At 38.0% G+C, this 23,368-nt stretch overlaps 1 protein-coding gene across 5 annotated transcripts in view; it reads left to right on the forward strand.

Moving 5' to 3' along the window:
- Window positions 1-23,368, forward strand: part of STAG1 (stromal antigen 1) — a 150,080-nt gene that overhangs the window by 66,187 nt on the left and 60,525 nt on the right. For all 5 annotated transcript variants that reach the window (XM_015870971.2, XM_015870970.2, XM_032446719.1 and 2 more), the window contains 3 exons: window positions 15,964-16,040; window positions 17,496-17,700; window positions 20,124-20,275. In XM_015870971.2, the coding sequence (XP_015726457.1) occupies window positions 15,964-16,040; window positions 17,496-17,700; window positions 20,124-20,275 (434 nt within the window). The remainder of the gene's footprint in view (window positions 1-15,963; window positions 16,041-17,495; window positions 17,701-20,123; window positions 20,276-23,368) is intronic.

Consider the following 23,368-nt stretch of genomic DNA (forward strand, 5'->3'; position numbering starts at 1 on the left):
TCCTCCTCTTAATGGGTAGTTATGACATATTGTGGTGTGACAAGGATCAAATCTATTTCAGGAAAACTGTTATATGTGTCCTTTAACTCCATGTTGTCTTGTTCTTTTTTGCTTCAAGCAAGAAGCATAGCACAAATTTTGAGGCTACCTGGGAGAATAGAAATGGGCATCAAACAAAAGTATGATCAACTCCTGCAGGAACACTGAGGAGCAGCCTTCCCAGCACTGTCTGTGCCTTTGCTTAAGTAAGCAAAGATGATCCCAGTTCTTGGATAACTTGTCATCAAGAGAGAAGTGGGTACATCAGTAGAAATGTTTGTCTCCTCTTTCAGTTAATGCCATTAGGTTAAATTTTAGCTCAGAACAACTGATATTCATACTCACCATCTGTAGCATTTCATTTTGAAACTACTCAATTTCATAAAGGGCTGAATTTGGGAGTAACAAAGTTAAAACACCTTGGACTGATGAGAAAATCTTTTCTCTCAGGAGCAGCCTGCTGAGTTTAATAGGCGGCACCTGTTGCAGAAACAAATCCCTGTAAAGTCATAACATCATCTTTTGAAATACCTTTCATATAGCCATGTAGTCACAATCCCTGTTATTCATTTATTATTGAAGCAAATGCAGGTTGCTTGTGAGTTGTTGTGATTTAGAAAACACGATCATGGAAAAAGGGCCTAGGAATTCCAGAAACTTTTGGGAATGAAAGTTTATTTAGTTGTATAGATACAGTCAGCAATGTTCTTGTTGACCATACATAAATGTAGCTGATAATGTTATTTGAAATATGATCTTATTAGACTCTAAACCCACTAAAACAAATTCTACTTCAGATCTAATTCAGTAGGACATGAATAAATTTGCTGCTGCCATGTTTATTCCCAGCTCAGACTCTGGGCAGAGAATACAGCCAGCTTTATGAATCGAACCATTAAGTATCACAAGCAGTTCCTTGGAAGTGGTAGAGGTAATACTTTACTAAAATATCAGCAAAGAGTGACAGTAGTTTAAAAAAATTAACAACATTGTGGAGTGGTGGCTCTTAAAAGTTTTGTCTGGGTAGCTGTGAAAGTTTCATGTCTTAAATATTGCTGCTCAAACATTTTCCTTCAGAGGTTGCATTGGGGTTCTGCTTACACCGCTGTGCGAGGTGGTAAATTGGATCACCACAGAACACCTGTTACAAGAGGTTTCTGTATCATCCAGCTAGAGAAAGGGATGCAGCAAAACGCAGAACCAGTTCCATTTCAAGCAGTAAAAACAGCTGAAAAAAATACTAAAAATTGCCTGGAAAGAACAATCACGGATCTCCAAATAGGACATCCTTAAGTGAGCTAATGACATGTCAATCATGGACTGATCAGATTTTCCAGTAATGTGGAAAAGCAGTTCTGCACAATAGCTGTTAAGAAAAATAGTTTTATGACCAGCTATTAAAAGAAAGGGATACATTTTCATTTCAGGAGACCAAAGCTGATTAGTAAGTACCTCGTGTGGTATATATATGGAAATGGAAAATCATTTAAGTCCCTTTAATTATGCTATTGTGTAATGAGGAAATTTCAGAGGGACCTAACAGTGCTGTTAAGTGGCCTTTCTTTTATTAAATTGAGCACAATTATACATCTATTTGATGATGGAAATAAATACTACTGTTTTTTTTCCCCCTAAATAATTTGGATGAGATTTTGTGGTGATGGTGGTGATGCTTTATTCTTTGATGAATTGTGTGACAAGTTTCTTTTGCTTTGATTCAAACCATTTTTGCTCCACAGTTTTTATCTTGTATTCTTCAAATCAATTTAATTATTTAGGCATTCAGGGTGACGCATTAATAGAGAAGAAGAAGAGCATCTTTTGAGATTAACAAAAGGTTACTGTTACTTCTGTGTTCTTACCAATTACCTTTGAGCTGTTCTTTCCTGATGGCTAAGAAGAAGAAAAAGGCAAAATTCAGCACTGTAGTTGAGGTCAGATGTGTTTCCACAGCTTCTTGTAACACCCTGAGCCATTTCTTCCAGTTAGAGCTGGATTTATTGAGCCTCTTCTTTCTTTCTTAAATTATGAACATAAAGAAATGGAGTTTCCTCTTCAATTCATACTGCATGGAGTGTACCAGTATATTTGTAGGGAGCTTCTCTGATACCCTAGCTACTTTTCTTGTGACTTTTGTTTGAAGTAGATTCAAACTAAGACCTCAAAGCACTCCCTTCAGACGTTTTCTACAACAAAAAGCCGTGAAACTTAGGTAATTATTTAACATTTTGGAGCTGACAGCATTAGCTGGACAAGTCAAGTTGCTGAGCATTGTTTCTACACTAACACCAAGTCTTGTAACAGGAATGTCCTGTGTTGAAGTTTTGCTTAGAGAATAGAGCCAGTGGAAGATTCTCAGTTCCTGTGAAGCAAATACAAGTGGGAATATAGTGGAATTCATTAAAATCCCTTCTTTCAAGTCTTTGAAAACAAGTTACTTCTGATCTGCAATGTATTGTTGCTTATAAAACAACAACCATATAGCAGAAAGAAAAAATCTGTCCTTTGCAATTCAGAATGGAAAAGCCTGACTTTAAATCACAGTTTCATAGTGCTGGGTCGCTACTAGTAGAGGAATAGCAAACCCCATTGTTTTCAGCTTCAGAAAAAAAGTAAGGAGGTCACTCCAAAAGTAATACCTCCTATTTATTTCCATGGAAACTACAACAGTGAGTGTTATAACACAATTTGATAGTGCATATTCTCAGCTATAAAACACTGTTTTTCAGCATAGTCACCACCATTAGCTATGCATTTTCGCCAGCGATGCTGTGCTCGTGATAATCTGCATCAGTGGAGGTGACCACTGTTGTTGCAGAAACACACCTCCCACCTCCTCACTGTGCTCACGTCAAGTGTTTGGTCTCCAGAAACATTCAGCAAGCACTGATGAATGTCACTGGGTGCTATTTTTCCACATGGAGGAATTCAGTGACACACCTTTGCTCCATCTGCACTTCTGTGTCAGACGCCATCTGTCAGACTGTCCCTCTGCTGCCATCTGCCACACGGCAATAACATCTAACACAATATTCGTTGGAAGGTTTGGCCTCTGCTGCCATCCCACCAACGTGCGCTTCTGGAGTCGTGGGCCAACCTCATAAAACAGGAGGTGTTGCTTTCAGAGCAGCCCTCATTTAAATTTGTGTTTTTGTCTTGCTGTGTTATTTGCCCAATGAATAAATGACAAATGACAGAATAGCTTTTAGTTTTGAATTATGAGAAGATCAATTTATGGAATGAGAGCATTTTGATTCATAATTTTCCAGGCAGCTGTTGGACTGTAGTTCTTTTTCGGCAGTTACCGCTGGCATTGCATCCAGAAGATGAAGTCCTTTCCATTGATATAAAGAAGGAAATATTTGCTAGTCAGTTCCTGATGCCACCTGTGAGTCGATCTCTTTAAGGACTGCAGTTCTATGTCTGGATTAACAAGGAACCATAGGACATTCAAATTGTCTTGAACTGTTCAGCTGGGTTAGCAATAATTTAATCTTAATGGTACATAATCATGCAGGATACCTGCAGGAGTTAATTTGCTCTTTGTTCTCAAGTTATATCATTAATCTTGTTTTTAGTTGTTGTTACACATCACACCGACCTTCCAGTTGCTATTATTAGAACCAACACAGTATTAGTGAACCACAGTATTAAACTGATTTGAAGAATACAAGATGAAAACTGTGGAGCAAAAATGGTTTGAATCAAAGCAAAAGAAACTTGTCACACAAAGAATAAAGCATCACCACAGTATTAGTAGAACCACAGCTTGTAATTGGTCTGGAGATTGGAATTCTTGGTGATGTATGCAAAATACAACTTACTCTCTACCAGTGTAACTCACATGACCAGAGTTTAATTTGCAGTGTGTACATGGAGTTATGTTAACTTGTCTGGCAACCTGATTTTCAATCCATTTTGATGTCTGGTTTCCATGGTAGTCTGTAGTAGAAGGTATTATACTTCAGCTGTGTGACGTTTAGAAAACATCACTGTGTTTAGTTTTCTAATACATCACTGGCTCATTCCTTGGGATTGGTTTTGGGTTTTGGTGATTTTTTTCCAGACATCATATCTGTGTGTGAAATAGTTTATTGATACAAACATTTCATATCTCTCATTTATATCTTCTTAGTCCCACATGGAATTTTGTAAAGACTTCTCATAGCTCTGTCTACCCACCTTTTCCCTTGTATTCCTCTCTATATAAAAAGTGCATCAGTTGAGATCAAAGAGTGAAACTACATTTGTGTAACCCTAGTGACCAAGTCTTCAGTCCCATAGGTCTCACTAACTCAGCTGTCACAGCCAGCTTTTGCCTGATGTTTCTGGTGTATCTGCATACAAATAAAGCTTTGGTGTAACCAGTTTGCTGATCAGGAGCAGAGCCCAGGTTCAGCAGTTCACAAGATGTTTCCAAACTGCCTTTGTATCTGTTGGCCATAAACTATTCAGTCTTGAGAAGGAATGGTTGCTTATTAAAATTGTCAGTTGGTTTAGCCTGGTGTATTACTTCATTGCTCCGGTTATCTGATACTTCAGCCGCTATTACTTTGTAGTGTTACTTTGTGTATTATATATATAACACCAGTTGTTTATTTTACCTCCTTAATTGAGATATAAGATTAAATTTGATTTAGTTTTTGACATAACGCTTTTCTGCACAAATGGTAGCTTGGTAAACGTAACTAATTGATTGCAGAGGTGCTTAACAATGCATTCAGGGAGAAAAGATAAAAATGCATTCAGAAATTGCAGCATATTCAAAGTTAGTTAATTGGTCTCAGTTGTGTACTAGATTAATATTAGTAGAGTGCAATCTAAAGTCATGCATATTAGTATTAGGATTTTAGTTGTAAGGTATGTTTATTTTAGATTACGGTATTAACAGGAGCTGAGCTCACTTACTTTGGCTTTGCTCCAACCAAGGTAGGTTATAAAATAAAGACGCTCCAGGGATCAGGTTCAGTATCAAAGACATGAGACAAGTTACAGATAAACTGCAGGGCTTATATCTAGGTTTAATTTGCACAGATGATTGCGCAGGTGGATATTCCATAGCTTTATTTCAGGGTAATAAAGAATTAATCGTATTAAGTGGCTTTTGTTTCCCAGTGCTCTGAAGGGAGACTGAGCAACAAGCTGCTTTTGGGAAGCACGAGTGTCTGCACTCCTCACCCCCTGGTAGTGCTCTTCCCTGTTTGCATGTGCCAAGCAGAGCTTGCAGTTGTGAATAGAAACAGCGAGAGATATTGCAGTGTATAGTAAGATGTTTTTAACCCTTAGGTATTTTGAGACTTTGATCTCATGGAAACAGCATAACATGGCAGGCATTTTGAACATGCATGTAATTTTCTTCTTATTGGCCTGCAATGACAGCAAAAAGGGTAATAAAAATCCTAGGGGGAAAGAAAAGTAATTACATGTGTGAGATCTCATTAATAAGGAAAACTCAAGAAGAAGAAACTGAAACATTTGTTTTGTACTTTCGTGTACCAGAGGAATGAAGGATGAAGAGGTAAACTTGTGGCAAGTATAAAGCAAAAGAAAGAAAGAATGGACTCCAAAAGTTGGAAGAAAATAATGTGTTCTGTGAGGGCAGATTTTCACAGGTGAGCTTAGGAAGCTGGAGAGGCAGATGGCCATACATACCAGTGGTTTAGCTCTGCTTCATTGGCCAGAATGTCTGTGTACTTATTTCATCTGATGTATATGTTGTGGGGCTGCTCAAGGCTGCTGCACAATGGTACAGCCATGACATACTGCTATAGAGGGCCATCGATTAAAAATGTAACTCAATTTTTGAGCATTCATCAAGCAGATGACCCATAATACAATAAATAAAATACCCTTTGGTATTTCTATTATGGATATCAAGAGAATTTCATGTAGGAAGGACAGCAAGGCGATTACTAGACAAGAGTCTATGTATACAGGTGGTATCAGATGAGGGTGTAGTTACACTTGTGTTTCACTATCGGTCTTTCAGTGCTCTTTGTAAGTTTGTATAGGTATGCCTTTGTTTTCTCTCAACTACATAGGGAATTCTTGACATCCACTGTTGAGAAACAAGGGATTTATTGACCTTTCTCAGCTATTTGTTTCTCTTTCTGCATTCCCACCTACATTTTTTGTCAACACTGCCGTGATCTCTGCATGTTCTCTCATCTTTCCCTGGTTTGCATCTCCAGTTGCCATTCCACGCAGCTTCACATGACCTCAGAGCTGCCCTAGAAAGGCTGTTTCTCCAGCCTTCTCATGAAAGCTGCTGGCACTTCTTCTTTTCTTAGTTGTGAGGTGACAGTTCCCACTTACATTATATTTATTACAGGCATATCCAGGCTTTCACTGATTTAGGCTCTAGTATAGTCTCTCTTTCCTCTGCCAAAGCATTTTGAGCAGCTATTCTAAGTTTACTTTAAGTTACCTTTTAACACGATAATTTCTCTTATTTTTTTGATAATAGCCAAATCCAGATAAGAAATATATATATGTATGTCTTGTGGGCTTTTTTGCACAAGGTTTCAGCTGATTTTTCTTAACTGCCTTGTAAATAAAGATATCACCTCCATTGTATAATTGGCTGCCCCATGCACAGCTTTGTGGCTGATTTGTGCCACTCCCTATGGGGAGGACTGTTTTTTCAGATAACTGTTAATATTTAAAGCACTGCAGTTGCTGACTTCTTACTCCTGATTTTCAGTTTGCTTAATGGCGGGGCTCAGAGTACCTCAGAGGGTTCTTGAAGTTCATGAAATGGAAACTTGTAGTTCTTTGTTTTGTATAATAGATACATATTTGCAGCAAGATTTTAGCCTTGGCTAAGAGAATGGAATCCTCTCCAATAAAGAAGGGCTAATGAAAGCCAAAAGAAGGTGGTAGAGGCAGTGCACTTGCAGATACCATTGTTTGTGTGCTGTACTTCTTTGAAATGATTCATGGTAGCCCAATGTAGATGCTTGAAAAATGAAGAATGTGCAGCTACAGGCGTTCTTTGACATAGTTTAGATTGTCCAGACTCTCATAGGAGCTCTGAAGTGATAGAAAATAGCAGTCTGAAGCGTCCTCATCAATTCCTCATATATGACCTCCCTCCTTCTTCCTGCATTTACCAGTCAAGTTCATTGTCTGTAGCAAGAGCTGCACACATCCAAAATGCACTAATTTCACCAGCACAGACCCTGTTCATTTCCAGGCCATATTCTGTTCCATTGAAGCTCAACAGAATCGTAAACAGCCATGTAGGTTGGTTGACACATCACAGTGCACACAGAAGAAACTAAATGAGGATTGCAGAGAGCAACTAAAGTTTGGCATGTGCTTTCTGTTAAGTGCACATATTATGTATTTTTTGCAGATATTCATTTATTACCTTAAACCAAGAAAAGCCCCATACATATGCTCAGATATTCAAAAAGCGTTGGAGTGAACAGATAAGAGAAAACAAAGTTTTATCTTAGCAAGGTAGGAAAAAAGAGCTATGTGAAAAAGGAGAATTTCTCTTATCTTGTGTACTTGTGAATAGGGCATGATGAAGATAAAGGCATTGCAGTCAGCCAGCTCTGGTAACCTTTTGCATTGGCTTTTCATAGATCATGGCTGGTAAATGCTTTTCATCTCTACTTGAAACAATTTTCTGAGAAGCAGAATTAATGAGGAGTAATACTTAGTGCATCTGCACTGCTTGTCTTTACTGAGGGGTGTGAAAGCTACTGAGCGTACTGTTCAAGTGGCAGATACTCTTTGTGAGAGAAGATGCTCTGAATCCCATGTAATTCACTAAAAGAGTTTTAGTAGTAGCTTATAAATTTTTGGAAGCTAAATCAGCTATATAGACAAACACTGCTGTGGAAGAGGTTGCTGTGCTCCATTGGAAGCTTTTCCTGAGAAGGAGGAGTGTGAATTTCCCTGCCTGGCTCTGGCCTCAGGGCTTTTTGGTGTCTTAGCAGACTTAGGTAATGATTTAGATTGTCTTTGGCTTCTGCTCAGCTACCTGCTTTGGTGAAATTCACTGCAGCATTTCAGATATGTCAGGTTTGCTTGAAAGAAACAGCTCAGCTGTTACTAAGCAGAATAATTAAAGATAGAAATGCATACAAACAAATGCAGAAACAAATATTTTAGACTTAGCTGTGTCTCCAGTCTTGTTTTGCGAAGCACAGCAGCATTTATCAAATGGAATAACTCAAGCTTGTGAGCTTTCTGCTGGTTATGTAGTTAATTAATAACGTTTATTTAATTAATTAAGTTAAATAATAATTTTGCTGTTAAGTGGGAAGATACCAGTCAGTGCTTGACTGTCTGGTAACTCTCAGAGTGATAAATAGGGAATTCTTCAAAATGAATACCTATATTTTATCTATTATTAGTTATATTATCTATTTTTTTTTTGCCTTGTGGAAAATTCAGCGTTTTTAAACCACTCTGGGTTTATTGTAATTGCTACAAAATATTGTAGGTGGCACAAAGAGAATGTGCTGGTTCATTGTAAGTAGAAATACTGGTACAGAGCAGTTTGTTTGGGCTGAAATTGGTTTATCAGACAGATTTAGTATTTTCGAGACCTTTGCTATTTTTACCCCATGCTTCAGGTGTGCGTTATAATGAGACACCTGCTACCAAACTTTAGTTTGCACAGCAGGAACTTTCAGCACCTTGATAGCCAGCCTGGCAGTGTGGGACTTGTGCAGTGAGTGTGGGTTTGGTTATGCTTGTAGCCTTTTAGCAATTGAAGTAATATTTTTACTCAGCCCTTAGCTACAAAAACGTTGGTGGTGTTAATCTCTATTAATATGCTTGTGTTTGGACTGTCTGAGTCTTCTGTCCTTGGGCACTGCTGGGAAGTGTCTGGCTCCTTCCAAACAGGTCTGTGTATGTAAGGGAAACTGTTGATCACAGCTTGAACCTCTGATGAACCATCTGAGGCAAGTGACGAGTCAGCTGTGGGAGCACAGGTGAGGGTAATTCAGCTGTGCTCCCAGAAGGGGTGCAGCTCATAGATCCTATTTAAGGGCTGACCACCACTGAAGTAGCATCTCTTTTTGGAGATTGCTCCTTTGTGGAGTTTTTGTGGTAAGCCTTAATGCTGGCGAGCATCCATCTTGACTGAAAGCCTCAGCATTGCTGAGTCTTGCCTTAGATGCCCTCTGGCTATCTGTTTACTCTGTAATTACAACTATACCCTTGTATTTTTCCAACTATACAGTATATTTGCTGATAAGATCCCTGCTTGGGGGGGAGCCTGTCTTTTTACTGAGGGAAGAAGCTTGGGGGTTTGCATGTTAACAGTGCAGCTGATGGGTGACTCCTAGATATGGAAATAGCCTGATAAAAGTACTCTCAAAGAGTAGTTGTTCCTTAGCTTTCAGCCCTTCCTCCAGGCTAATGATGTTTCTGTTGCTGGATTTGAGTAACTTCTTACACCATGAAGCTGAAGTTTGGTTTCACGTAGGAAGCTACAAAGCGTTACTCCTAGCGCTTGTTGTTGTTTCCAGTGATTTGGAAATATAACTTCTTTTCTCAGTAGCGTCTTGAGAGGTGGAATTAAGAATCAGAAATTTATAGACAAGTTTATGTGTATATATTAAAAAGAAAGGACTCTGTCATAAAATTACATTGCATCTGCATCTTGAGTGTTGAATGCATTTCAGACAATCTCACTTCTGGAAGAGCATGGAGAAAGACCTGAGCACCAGGGAAAAGAATGACAAGCAGAGGAATAAATATTCCCTGTTCCGTGTAAGGAGATCCCGAGCTTATCCTGCAGAACGATCAGGCAGCATTTCCAAAAATAGAATGAGCTGCTTTCTTAGAGAATGTAGAGCTGAGCTGCAGTTCTGTGGTATGAAAAGTTTGGAACAATTTAGAGGTGATGGATCCACTAGCAGCATTAAGTACAACATTTAGTGTGGCTTAGCAACCTGCACTTGGGGTAAACCTGAACTACTGCCCAGTGCGAGATGGATTTATACATGTGCACATCCTTGCAAACCTCCTAACACCCAGAGCTGATTACTGAGTACTTAATGTTATTTTCTGCTTCATCAGGTCAGCATGAAGTGTTTCTCTTAGCAAAAGAGCACAAACATGGGAAACTGCAAGAATGAATAGTGTCTTGAAAAAACAAATAAATCAGTTGTAGAACCAGCAGTAAGCAGGTGGAAAGTTTCAGGAGTTTAAACCCAGGAATGCATTGGAGCCAGTGCTTTCCCTTCTCCTTGATCACTGGCTGCTCAGTCACTGTGAGGTAAGGCAGTGCAGGGCAGGACACAGCTGCTGGAGGGCTGTAGCTGAGGATGCTTCCACTGAGTGCAAAAGCATTAAGACATTATTAGGAACAAAGCACTGCCTTTGGGGTAGCAAAGGCTCCAGAGCTTTTGCTCATGTTTGTGTCATTTACTGTTGTTCAGGTCTGCTGTGATCTGACAGAAAGGTGGATGCCTTCTGAGAATTATTGTGTCTAGCTACCAAAGCATCCATTTTGTTAAGTCATTCAGTACAAATACTACACTGCAAGTTGTGTGGCTTTAGTTATTAATTATGTGACTTCTTTTATTCAAAGGCGGTGACATTAACAAGATGAAAAGCAGCTTATCATTTCCAAAGGCAAATACTGTGAAACTGTGCCAAAACAGAATTATCTGACTTAAATTTTTTTATACAGGAAACCTCCTCAGCAAGTTTAAGGCTTGAATACATGAAGTGTGCTATTTCTGGATGCATTAAATTATGCAGGTCTTCCCCTTTTTCTAGTAGCAGCCTGTGGAATTACTGTGCCTTTTTTCTGAAATGCATTATTTGCCATTTTACCAGTTTTGTTACTATAAAATTATTTTGCAGCCTTGGCTGCCAGCTTTAATTCTAGCTGTTCTAACTAATTTTGTTACTGGCAAACTTTGCCTGCTCCATTATTCATCCTTCCTTTCAAAGCATTGACATCTGCTGCTTGGCATATATCTGTCAAAATCCTTCTTTAAAAAGATATCCTACATTTTGAAAACTGATCCTTTTTTTTTTTTTTTTTTTACCTTTCTTTTTTTAAAATCTTTTAATCTAAAAAAAACCCACAACCCTTTATTATTGTATGACAGCCTGTTTAAGAACTACAATAAGGAAGTTCATTCCGGAGTCTTGAAAATGGATGTGTGTTGCATAAGTGCGTGACTTCCAACTGCTTATTAATGCTTAGGAAGCTCCAAACTATTTGTGGAGCACAGCTTTGCAAAAATAACTTAAAGCCTTGAACAGGCCCAACTGTTCTACAGCACGTAACCTCCTCGGCTGGCACAACAGTCACATTTAGTGGTTGGTGGTTCTTTGGGTCAGGGCTGGGTTCTGTATTTTTTTCCTCTTTCATTCTTTGGACACTTAGATTACTTTAAGCAAGTAGCAGATTCTCCCACATAGGAGACTGGGATTTTCACAGTTTTATTTCTTTACAATAAACACTGAATTTCTGTCACTTTTTACAGTAAAAACATACAGTTATTTTTCAGTTAAGAGGAAATGGCTGGACTGCCATTAGTGCATATCATTGTCCTCTTTGTAGCATTTTAAGTCATTCTGTGTGCCTTTGGTGTATATCTTTCTGTATCTGTATTAGAAGAACAATCATCTTCACTGGTATACTCTTGGTCAATATGACTTATATAGGGGATTGAAAAGCCAAATTGTATGAATCACAAGTTGTATATGTGAAATTGACAGCTTTGTAATCTTATGCAGAACTTTGAGCTTCAAAGTGTGACATAGGATTGTTCACACTAACAGTGAAACAACTATCATTGAATTGGAAATAGCAGTAATAATTGCTGTATTGTACTCAAATTCTACTTCTAGTGCAGTGAAGCCCACGGCAGTCAAAAGATTAATAAGTCCTCCCATGTTAATTAGCACTTTTGACCTCTTGTATTGAGGGCTGTGTACAGCTATGCTCTCTGTTGATGTTACTGATTGGTTTAAGTCAGCTTCCTATTTAGTAAACTTTAGTAAACATACTGAGTATCTTCTTTAAGGCCAAATTTGGTTTTGAAATATCAGCAGAAGCTGATTCTTGCCTATGCTAAAGTTACATAAACCAGAACAGTAACAGGTTTCTGTGCCATGTGTTGTGGAGGATGCAGAATTAGAAATGCTGTAGTAGTGGTCCCTTTGAATATACCTCTCACTGTCTCAGTCAATTACTGTGTATGTTACGCATACACGCCTTTATTGGCCATGTAATGAGAGCAGAGTAGGAACTGTAGGTGGCAGTCAGGCTTTGGGAGGACAGAGCACAAAAGGGTTTTACAAATGGAAAGGACCGTAATGACCAGAGTTCCCTCCATTCTAGAAACTGGGTTTTGTTGCAAATTTTTCTCGGGTTTTATGTGGAAAAATGTCCCTTCTCAACTATTTCTTCACAATAATGATTAAAAACTTATATTTGTTACTTTCTCTTCTGTCTGTTGGAAGTTTGTTCTTTTCATATGCTTCTCGTACTGCTCGTGGCTCTCAGTGGGGTTAGTACAGTCATCTATAACATGAAGTAAAGAGCAAAATAATTGTGATGTTCTTCAAAAGAGGATGGGAACATACTAAGAACATAATAGTGCAAGTTTGCATGGGAAATACAACCAAGAGAAAAGAATGAAGGCTCTTAAAAAGGGTAGTTAACAGTCAAGTACAAAATGACCTAAAGCAAAAGAAGAATAGGGGCTATAGTAAATGAGCAGCATATTTGATTCATATGCTATGCAGTGGTCTGAAAATCAAATGTGTGAGAAAGATCAAAAGAGTGAGAAGTAATTAAAGGTAAATATTCAAGAATTGTAGAATTATGCATACAGTGAGGAAAATGAAGTGCAACACAGCGATGCTGTGGTAAGCAAAGGGGTAAGTGGGAGTTAGACAACAAGAGAATACACTTTCCTTGTGTGTTTCGGTTGAATGGTAAAGTCTAAACTTTGCAGGGAAATTTCTAAGAATACATTTGAATGTGATTTGGGAATTGACACATTAGGTACTTGGTTTCTGTTTTGTACTAGGATGGTAAACATAAATGAGCTGCTAGAATTCTTTCTAGTAATTGCCTCTGATTCTCTGATTGAAAAGGTTTTAATTGTATGAGGAGGTGATTTGGTTATTTTTTTTCCATTGGAATCCTTGCTGTTTCACTCAGTACCTGTCTGTCATCTGAAACTGTTGTAAGGACAAATTGGGCTGTGTCTTTTAGGACAGTAATGGCTTTTAAATGCTATTTCATTGGCAGCAGAAGCTGGGCAACATAGAGAGGATTCAGCACAAGTAATTGGGCAATACGTCAGTAAAAGCATCTTCAATCCTTGGGTGTGCCGCAGAAGTTAACATTCATTTATTTAGGCTGTCTTCTTTCTAGAGCCCTGATTTCTGGCTTGATTAAAGTATTCAAGCTCGGAAGTGAATGGAAAGTTAGGATTTAGGGTGCATATAATTGGATATACTTCAACAGACCCAGTACAGTTTCCATTTAGATTAATGATTAATACACATTTATTCCAATCTAGTAAGATCTACATTAATATTCCTATGGGACAGAATTCAACTCACAGAAAATAGATTTTAAAAAAAACAATGTATGTAATTTCTGGTTAGTTTCAGGCTCTTCTTTTTTGGGAATAGTCATTGAAATGTTCCAGAAGTACATGTAACTTAGGCTGAGTCATGAGAAATAATATATAGTTTGATAGGTCCTTTTTTAATTCCCTCTCATACAGAGGTTTGTCATTAATGCTTTTGAGGTGATATAAAAAGATGCTCATTATGGACATTGTGAAAATGGATTGTTTCTGTCTTATAATGTAAATGGTGAGAAAGGTGTAGGAAATGCACATTGCATGATACTGGGGGAAAGAAGTGTTGCCCACCCAGATATCGAGTAGTCACTGTTCATTCTTGCAAGATCTTTATTGAACTTACCTTGATGATGCTGTCTTTGTACCTTCCCTGAATGGAGGTAGTGGAGATGAAACCTCACTGTTGTTCATAGGATGTAATTTGTTGCCAGCTGTCAGGAGTTTGGATTTCAGGAGTCTATTTTGTAGTGAGCAGTTTGTTTTCATTAGTAGTGATTAAATGACTGTAGGCTATTAGAGGTGGAGCACCACTCCTGCCACAGCCTTATTTCTGTTGTATAAACTTCCCTTTCTTATATAGGTGCTGGAATTGCCAGCTTTCATATTTTTTGTTACCTTTCTTCTGTGAAGCTTTCTAGAATAGCTGGGTTGCTCTTCTCATTTAAAGTATATGTTCTGAAGACAGCGAGCTTTTTTCACTTCCATGTGCTCTTGTCCACTCTGGCACCCCTAGGAGCTGTCAGGAGCATCTTTTATCCTCTGCATGCCTCTACCCCATGCCCACAGGGAGCCGGGCCAATGCTTATTTGGGAAATGTGTCTGGAGTCTGAACACACCTTCACTGTAATACCTCTGCATGGTGATCAGTAGAAATCCCCAGGTGCCTGGGAGATAGATGAAGTTCTTTCTGTTCTAGTTGAGGAATTTAAAATGCCTTTCTGCGATTCAGAGAAGATGCCTGTGATCTGTAGTCCTGTGGCTGCAGCTTCCCCCCTGTGCCAGTGTAGCAGGCAGCTTACAGGTTTCTGCAGTTGTGGTGAAGTACTTGCAATTTGTTGTCTGATAGTGACACGGGAGTTGCACCTTATACCAGCCATCAGCTTTCTGTGTGAGCTCTTACTGCATCCGCAAAGTTGTACAATTAAGGAAGCAGGGATAAATAGATCTAGTCATAAATGTATCACATTGCAGCGATGCTATTAAAAAGAATAAATCGGTGTTTAAAGTAGTCACTCTTGAAACCAATTGCATTAAAGAAGTTATTCAAGAAAAAATGATACTTGGCTGTTATGTAACATAAGTAGCAGGAGGTCACTTAAAAACTAGAAATACCTGAGGCCCTAAGTAATAGTGACCGCAGTATAATTACATTCCATACCCTCAGGAGAAAAGATACCACATTGGAATTACATTAAACTGAAGGGATACTTGTATGGAGTGAAATGCATTAACAAAGAGCTTTTGTTACAGTGTTTTTACCTTTGTCCAACAAAGTAACATGGTTATATATTGTATAGAAACTATTTAGTTATGACTTCTGTTCATAACCTTCAATAGAATTAGTAAAATTTGTATCAGGACTATGAAAAATACAATGTAGAAGATGGGTGAGCTCTAACTGGGCTGACATACTTTGAACTCTGTATGTTTCTAATGCTCATTTTTCAAGAAAAAAACATAGTGGAATTAAAACATTCCCATAACGGTTGGTATAATTACCTTTATCTTACCTTTGTACAGGGATTAATGCTGTTAGCTGTTAGTGTGGTTTGAATTTTTGGAGCCATGCAGTGGACTGTTAATCCAATAGAATTTTGTGTAGCAGTAGCAAGACTTTGTACTGCCAGCAAGGTTGGGCTGTAGCTCTGTGGTTTACTTAAGTTTTGTGCCTTTCCTCCATTAGCAAAAGACAATTGTCAAATGACAAAAAGATGGTGATTAATTAAAAAATATATATTGCACAGAAACAAGAAATAGAAGTTCCATCTGTTGTCTTGTCCGAATCTCCAACCATTTATCACAGTGTTTAGTTACTAACACGATGGTGTGTTGTGAAGCTATTTTCTTTATTCTGATGCATTACTTTTTAGTTGCTTCTGTATTGTGCATAATTAATTTTGAAGAGTAAATCTTGTTAATTTCTGCTCAGATTGTTATATCTGTTTCTTCAAAAAGCACATTTGTTCAAAGTGTTTCTACTATCATTGCATTATATAGTCTTTCGTATGTGTTATTGATCTGTATGTTTAGCAGCAGAAAGACTTTGATATTGATATTTTGATATCAAAACATGAGTTGTGTTAATTTCTTTTGTTCCTTTATTACACCACAGGTACTGTAAGAATTGAAATGTTCAGGAACATGCAAAATGCAGAAATAATAAGGAAAATGACAGAAGAATTTGATGAGGTAAGGTATACAAATAGTATGCAGTCATGTTAGTATGTATTCTACAAATAGCATACAAATGTTCAATAGCTTTAAGCATTATGAAATACGTTATGGTATGCCTTGGTTGTAAAATAAAAACACAGTGGGCAAGAAACCAGTGGTAAGCATTGTTTCTGCATAAGAAATTGCACCAACAAGCGAAGCAGCAATTTAAACTGCAGGATGAAAATCAGAGAGGCCAGTATTAGCTTTAGAAAGAATAATAATGGAAAAAAGTAATAAAATAATTTGAAAGGGTAGTTACAGTTATTTGTCTTGAAAAGTCAGCATTGTGAATTGAGTAGGACTTGGATGCTGAAATAACAATAGTGAAAAGTTTGTGGTCTGATGTGTTAAAGGCTTAATTGTACTATCACAAAAAATCATGGAGCAGACTCCCATTGCATGTTCTGAGAGAGCGTAGCCAAGTCTGTCTATATGAGAGCTGCCTTTTGGCATTGAAGCGATGGAGAAACTGGGCTCATTAAAGCCACCTTACAATTGTCTTTTTCTAATATTTGCCTACTTTTTTTCTTTGAGTTCAGTTTGTTTGTGGGATTTTTTTTGCTGCTGTAGAGCATCTTCTGTTAAGCCCAAGTTAAAGGGTATTTGGTTACAAGTTCTTTCTTTTAAGTTACTGGCTTTGCCTGGTTGGGTAACAGAACTGCTTGTTCTCCATGAAAACACAGAATTAATAAGTAGAGATGGTTTTAACTTTGATGATGCTGACTTCCCATCTTTGGGGAGAGATCCAGGGTGGAACGTTAGCACCTTAATGTTTTAAATAAATCTGGAATTGACTTTCAAATCAGGTGCCCTAGGAGTTCATGAATTTTCTAATAGGAGAGGGCAGTCTCACTGCGATGCAGTATTGTGAAATTAATCTTGGAAAGAAGTTAAGCTTGATAAAAATCCATTGCTTTTTTCAGACGGTAGGTTTAACTGCAAGGAAAAGGGAAAAGTTTGTAAGATCAAATAAGGACAATGCTTAGTTTCTGATAAGATATCAGATGCAAAGTTGAGTAAAGTATATTTTGTGGGGAGAGGCAGCCAGATGATGGGAATATTAACCTGGGGTGGAAGTGGAGAGTGGATGATGGTACAAATGTTCAGCCACACAGTAATTTCTTTAGATTTTGAACTTAAATACTTCAAAGTTTTCCTTTGTCATCCTTTACCTCCATTTCCTAGCTCAGGATATAAGGAAAAGGTTGTCTGGATGCATGTTTTGGACAATGTATAGCTAATAAAGCAAGCATAGCGCAATTATAATCAAATCTCTTAAAAAGCGATTTCATGCCTACGAGGTTCTTTATTTATTGGAGAATTAATTGTTGTTATTGTTTGTTCTGCGTTGGCTGGGAGAAAAATAAACTGTTTAACTTAGAAACTTGGTCAGTGTTCATTGAGAGTATTCATTTTCTCATTCTTCAGGACAGTGGTGATTACCCCCTTACCATGCCTGGGCCACAGTGGAAGAAGTTTCGATCCAACTTTTGTGAGTTCATTGGAGTGCTCATTCGACAGTGTCAATATAGCATCATCTATGATGAGTACATGATGGACACGGTCATCTCTCTTCTGACTGGTTTGTCAGATTCCCAGGTCCGGGCTTTCAGGCACACCAGTACATTAGCTGGTAAGTGAAATGGTGCAAAGGGTGTTTTCAAAGAAGTTATTACTATTTACTTGCTTTGAGAATTACTGCTAATTTTGATACTGGTGGAATTTGACAAGCACTGAGAACTGTGGAAAGGCTGATCAAATCCAAGCACCGTGTGCATGGTAACAGTACTTAGTGTACACTGTTCTTTTTGTAAGAGAATAGATCAGCCTCAGGTTCCTGTCAAATCCAGGGGACTTCAGTGAATCCTTTGAATCAGAAGTGACATGCTTGTGTCTTGTATTTATTAATTGCTCATTTGTTGTATGCCTTAGTAGTTTCTCATTTCAGAGCACAAACTTATTTTAAGTGTCAATACAATTCTGTGCCTTCACTCTTGAGAAACATAGTGTTGGGAATGTTGGACCAAAATTCTATCTCTCACTAGTTTCTACCTTTGGCCATGCTTCACTTTTCAACACAGCTGCCTCCATCTGAGTCAGACTGGTTATATTATTAGACAGAAATAGGCTTCATAGAGTGTATTTCATCTGACGTACATTAAAAGTCTCCAATAATGTGGATGAATTGCTGTGTAGAAGTCCCTGTATTTCTCCAGTTGTAAATTAATACTACAATTCCTAACTTAGATACAGATACCTAAAACTAGTCCTATCAGGTGATATCTTTCTATCAGTCTCATGCTGAAATGCATATTCTTGGAACGCTGCTGAAAATCTGTGCCAGTTATTTAATCTGAGATGGAGACTGGATCTGTCTCCAGCTTATACTGGATACTGATCTTAAATTTCACGTGATTCGCTAGTTGCAAGAGAGATCATGGAGAGAGGATAATGCTAATACGTGCTAGATATACAATGTAATGTGAAAGTAATGCCATTTTTCTACATGGAAGAATTCACTTCCACGCTTTTACTTCATACACACTTCATTGTCAAACTCCACTGTGTCAGACTGTCCCTCTGCATCTGTCTGTCACACAGCAACAACATGTAGTGGGATATTGATGGGAAGGCTCAACTTCTGCTGCCATACCACTGATGTCCGCCTCTGATGCCACCAGCCAACATATAAAAATAAGGAATTACTTCTGGAACATCTCTTACAGTCTTGGTCTCTTAAATTGATTGGTTCATCCTTATGTGGGCAAATGTTTGAAAGGTGTGAGAGGTTTTATTAGGAAGAGGAAATGGCAGCGTATATTAGAGATGTTACCCAAGAACCATGCCTATATAGAAGAAGTAGTTTCTGGCTACAGAACAGCAACTATAAGTGAGGATGAGCAAATTCCAAGGCTTCAGTTATTTAATGCAGTGTTGGCTTCTTGCTTGGGAGGCATAATCAGTTAATATGCCATACACTTGCTTATTTTTATGTATTAACAATGGGAGCTTTGTTTTGATTCTGCAATTTTCCCTTAGGCTAGCTAGATTTTCCCTTAGGCATGTTAGATTATACTGTTGTCCTGCAAAGAAGAGGTCATCATGATGCAGTGAAGCTCAGTCTTGATAAGTAATCACAAATATCTTTTAGAATTTCATTTATACTTTCTGAGGTCTTTGTTTTCAATTTTCCTTGTGCTAGTCGATTTGAATGAGAAATTATTCATTATAGCAAGAAACTAAGGTAAGAAGTTTGTGTGGGTACTTCTGGACTTAATGGCTTTAAGCAATGGATAAATGAGTTAACCATATGAACCGTTTCACCTCTCCATTCATATAGTTGCTTGTTGATCTTGAGGACAGTGCTGTATATCGAGCCAGAGAGAATGTGATTGTTAAATTTTTCCTTCTGTTTTCAGTGTTGTAAACTGTGATATGCCACGTACCCACACAGAACATGGGACAGACACTTACTAATGTATTTTTTTTAAAGCTGAATTAAGATGGAAAAATATGTGTTAATGATGTTGTATCCAGAAGGTTTGCAAATGTGAATAAAAGGGCACTTGAAGTTCTAATCATATATTTATACAATCATATACCTGGCTTTAAAGCAGGGTCAGATTATGTTTCAGAGATGTATTGCTGTGGGTCCTCTGTAAATTCATTAATTCTCAGTCGTTAAGAGTTACCCTTAATGTGGAGGCATCTGTAATGATACTTCTCAGTAGAGAAATGCCTGTAACCCACAGTAACTGGCTTCATGATATACACTGATCCCATGGATCCATATTCTTGCTTTATGATATTATGCACTTAGAACTTGCAGAAAAGGTAAATAACATCACCTGGAGCTCAATTTGGTACATATACTCTGATTTCTGATCTTTAGGTCAGCCGAATGACCCGGGTATTGCTTGGGTGGGAAGTGCCTATCCAGATGGTTCTGTATCAGGGTCAGGATGGTTATTTTCTGTGAGTATGGATCTGCTTGAGGCAATATTTTTGAGCTCTGACTGCAGGTTGAGAGTCATATTCTGTCTTTTGCTTTTGCAGCTATGAAGCTTATGACTGCTCTTGTGAATGTTGCCTTAAACCTGAGCATTCATCAGGATAATACACAGAGGCAGTACGAAGCTGAGAGAAACAAAATGATTGGCAAGAGAGCTAATGAAAGACTGGAGCTGCTGCTTCAAAAAAGAAAAGAGGCAAGTGAAAAGGTGTTCTTTTTTTCCTGGCTCATGGGTGTTCCCTCCAACAGAAAGTCTGGGCTGATTCATGACTTCACTTGTGAGAAATGAGGGATTAGTTCTGCTGTGGTGTTTGATCTCAAGCATGCTACAAGGGTCACGCTTCTAAACTGTATATCACCATGTACAGTTGAGTTTGTGCACTGTTCTGCTTACAGGAGATAATTTCTATTTTCTGTCTCATATAGGTGACCAGGCAGGAGGAAAACTTGTCTTGAGTTGTATGTAGTAACGTATTGCAGTTAAGCAAAATGGTTTTGAAAAGAGTCTCTTGTATTCCAACGTGCTGTTCATTTTCCCCGTTAAGCACTGTGATTATTGTGTAGTGTCTTGTTATCACTTCTCTTTGTTACTGCTTTTGAAAAACACCAGAGTCAGGGCTATAGCGCTTGGACTCTAGAAGGAGAAGCTAGGAAAACATTAAAGTCACTTTTAGCAAATATCACACTACCATTAGGTGATCAAAACCATTACAAGGATGCTGTAATCATCACTAAATAAAATACATCCTAGGAAATTCACTTCTAGAGTTAAATTAAAAAATCTAGAAATGATAAGAATAAGAATGTGGTTGTGGAAACAGCCACAATCTGTAAAGATGTCATGCAAAACTCCTGACTGAGATTTAAATTTATTATTTTTATAAATTGGTTTTGAATGCATCTCTTTTACCACTGTTTTACTCTGTGGGAGATGAAGGATGTCTGGGTTCCCTACCTGCATAGTTGGATTCTTTTACGTATAACTTTTGACTTCAAAGGGGGTATAATTACAATTACACATTTGTAGTTGTATTTTAACCCTGTGATCCACAGCACAATTTTCTCTTGATTGTATAGTTCTTGAAAATAGTGAATTAATAAACATGAGAATCACTTGATGAAACTAAAGGCAAACATTCAAAATGAAGTGTGGCAGTTTTAAAGCGTCTCAGAAGCAGAGTTGGCTAAAACAGCTGGTAAACAGTTTTTATCCCACGTCTTTTCATTATAGCTTGAATTTTCCAGAGGACCAAGTAGCTATTTAGGCACACAAACTCGATTCAGTATCTACCTCGGTGCCTGTGGCCATCCTTTGTACTTGTTCATCAACATTTCTTTTCAATGGCTTTTGGAGATGCAGCATATAACTGCTCTGGGGAGATCTTGCAGCACTGATGCACAGGGCAGTGAAAGCCTGAATGAAGAATAAGGTTAAATGTCTGGCAGCCTTTACATCTTAACACATCTTTCTTTTCTTTGCTCCTGAAATCTAATAAAAACTTTGCATAGGAGCAAGCCAGAGAAGAGGGGTGATAACTGAGTATGTGTGGTAGTAAATGTAGGAGAGCAAACAGAATGAAAAGGAATCATGAGGTTAAATGGCATAATGACCCTGTATGAGAATTCATAGCATAGTCCTGTTTATTTCCTGTGCTTAAATGCACTGAATTTACAGTACTATTTCTGTGCCAGCACTTCCTCTGTTGATTCTTTTGATGCAGTGCCATCGTAATAAAAGCTCCTAAGCACCTTCATCAGCATACATTAATCCTTTTGAAGATATTCATGGGCAGTTCGCAATCTCAGTGTGGGAAATTAATTAGCAGCAGAAAAATGGGATGCTTTCTCTGATGTGTTTCATTCTCATGTCCTTTTCTACATATCTGATGTGAAGGCAGGGCTTGAAGGTCTGCTCTTGTCAATGAGATTTTCAAACTGGTTGAGGTTAGTAATATAAAGTGCCACAAACACAAATAGTTGTGCTTTAATTGCTGCCAGTAGTAATTCAAGTTTACACTTCTCATACATGTGGTTTTTGAGTCTCCCAAAACGCTTGCAGAGTCAACAGGAGAACGTTTCCATTAATTTTGCTTAGATTTGAGAGGGATAATGTTAAATTACTTTTGCAGTTGTATGAGCAGGAATGGTAAGGCAGTTCTCTCTCTGGATTAAGCATTCAAATTCAGGTGCATGACCTAGAAAAGCTAAAATGATAAGAACTAGTCGCTGTTATGGAAATTAGTGAGAGTTAACAATATTGATGCTGAAATAGACCTGGCTATTGTATTTTTGAAGTGTTAGAACACACAAGATTCTGCAGGAATTGGGCAGGTTGGGAATCTTCGCTGACCATCGCAGCCCCAATTCTATAGAAGCTCACCTTATTGCAGTGAGAAGCTACACCTTCATTGGTGAGCGTGCAAAAGTGGGCGCTGATGCTGACTTCCATTTGCTTACACTAGTGCCTTACTTCTATGTAATCCTTCTTACTACGAAGTTAATTCATTTCTCAGGTATTTGATAGTTTAGTCAAAACCTCCCCCTAATTTGAGTTTTCCCATTTGCAAAATTGAGGCTGCACCTCCCTTTGTTGTAGTAAATGAAGCCTTCCAGATTTCTGTATATTGCAAGATCTTATCTGGAGGGTAGTGTAGAAATATTTATAAACATGGCTTGTAAAGTATAAACCCTTAGAGGAAAGTGTTTCGGAGCCCGTGCTATCCAGGAAGTCAAAACAGCTGCTAGTAATTGTGCCTCAGGCTTTAAGGTATTTTCTATGCTAAATGTTTGTGTCCACAATTATGGGTTTTATGATTTCGTGCATATTGCAGTACTACCAAGGCTCAGTTGTGGTTTTTATACTGAAAATATGAAGATTTTTTAAATTAACATTCATGTTATATTATGCTTTGACATCCAGAAACACCTTGGTGGAGGAAAGCTGGCTTTGAGTGTTGTAGCAGTTCTACTCCAAAAGCTGGTCATATAAAATTACCATCATCTTCCTTAACAAAGCTGCATCTTGGTGTAATCAAGTCATCTTTATGTAGGTTAGCACAAAAGCTGATGGTATGAGAGTTCTTTAATTGATTCCAAGGTGTTGTTTAAGGATTTGTTAACAGATCCATTGACACAAAGAAATCTTTTGGTAGTACTAAATAAGTGCATACATATTAGAGAGGAGCTATTAAGGATTTTTAAAAAAACATTTTTACTACTCGAAGTGCTGCTTTGTTTTGGTGTTTGGTTGTTCTGCAGTGTAATATTTGGGGCTGGGTGTCAGCAGTGT

The sequence above is a fragment of the Coturnix japonica genome, chromosome 9, assembly GCF_001577835.2.
Source record: "Coturnix japonica isolate 7356 chromosome 9, Coturnix japonica 2.1, whole genome shotgun sequence".
Classification (NCBI taxonomy): Eukaryota; Metazoa; Chordata; class Aves; order Galliformes; family Phasianidae; genus Coturnix; species Coturnix japonica.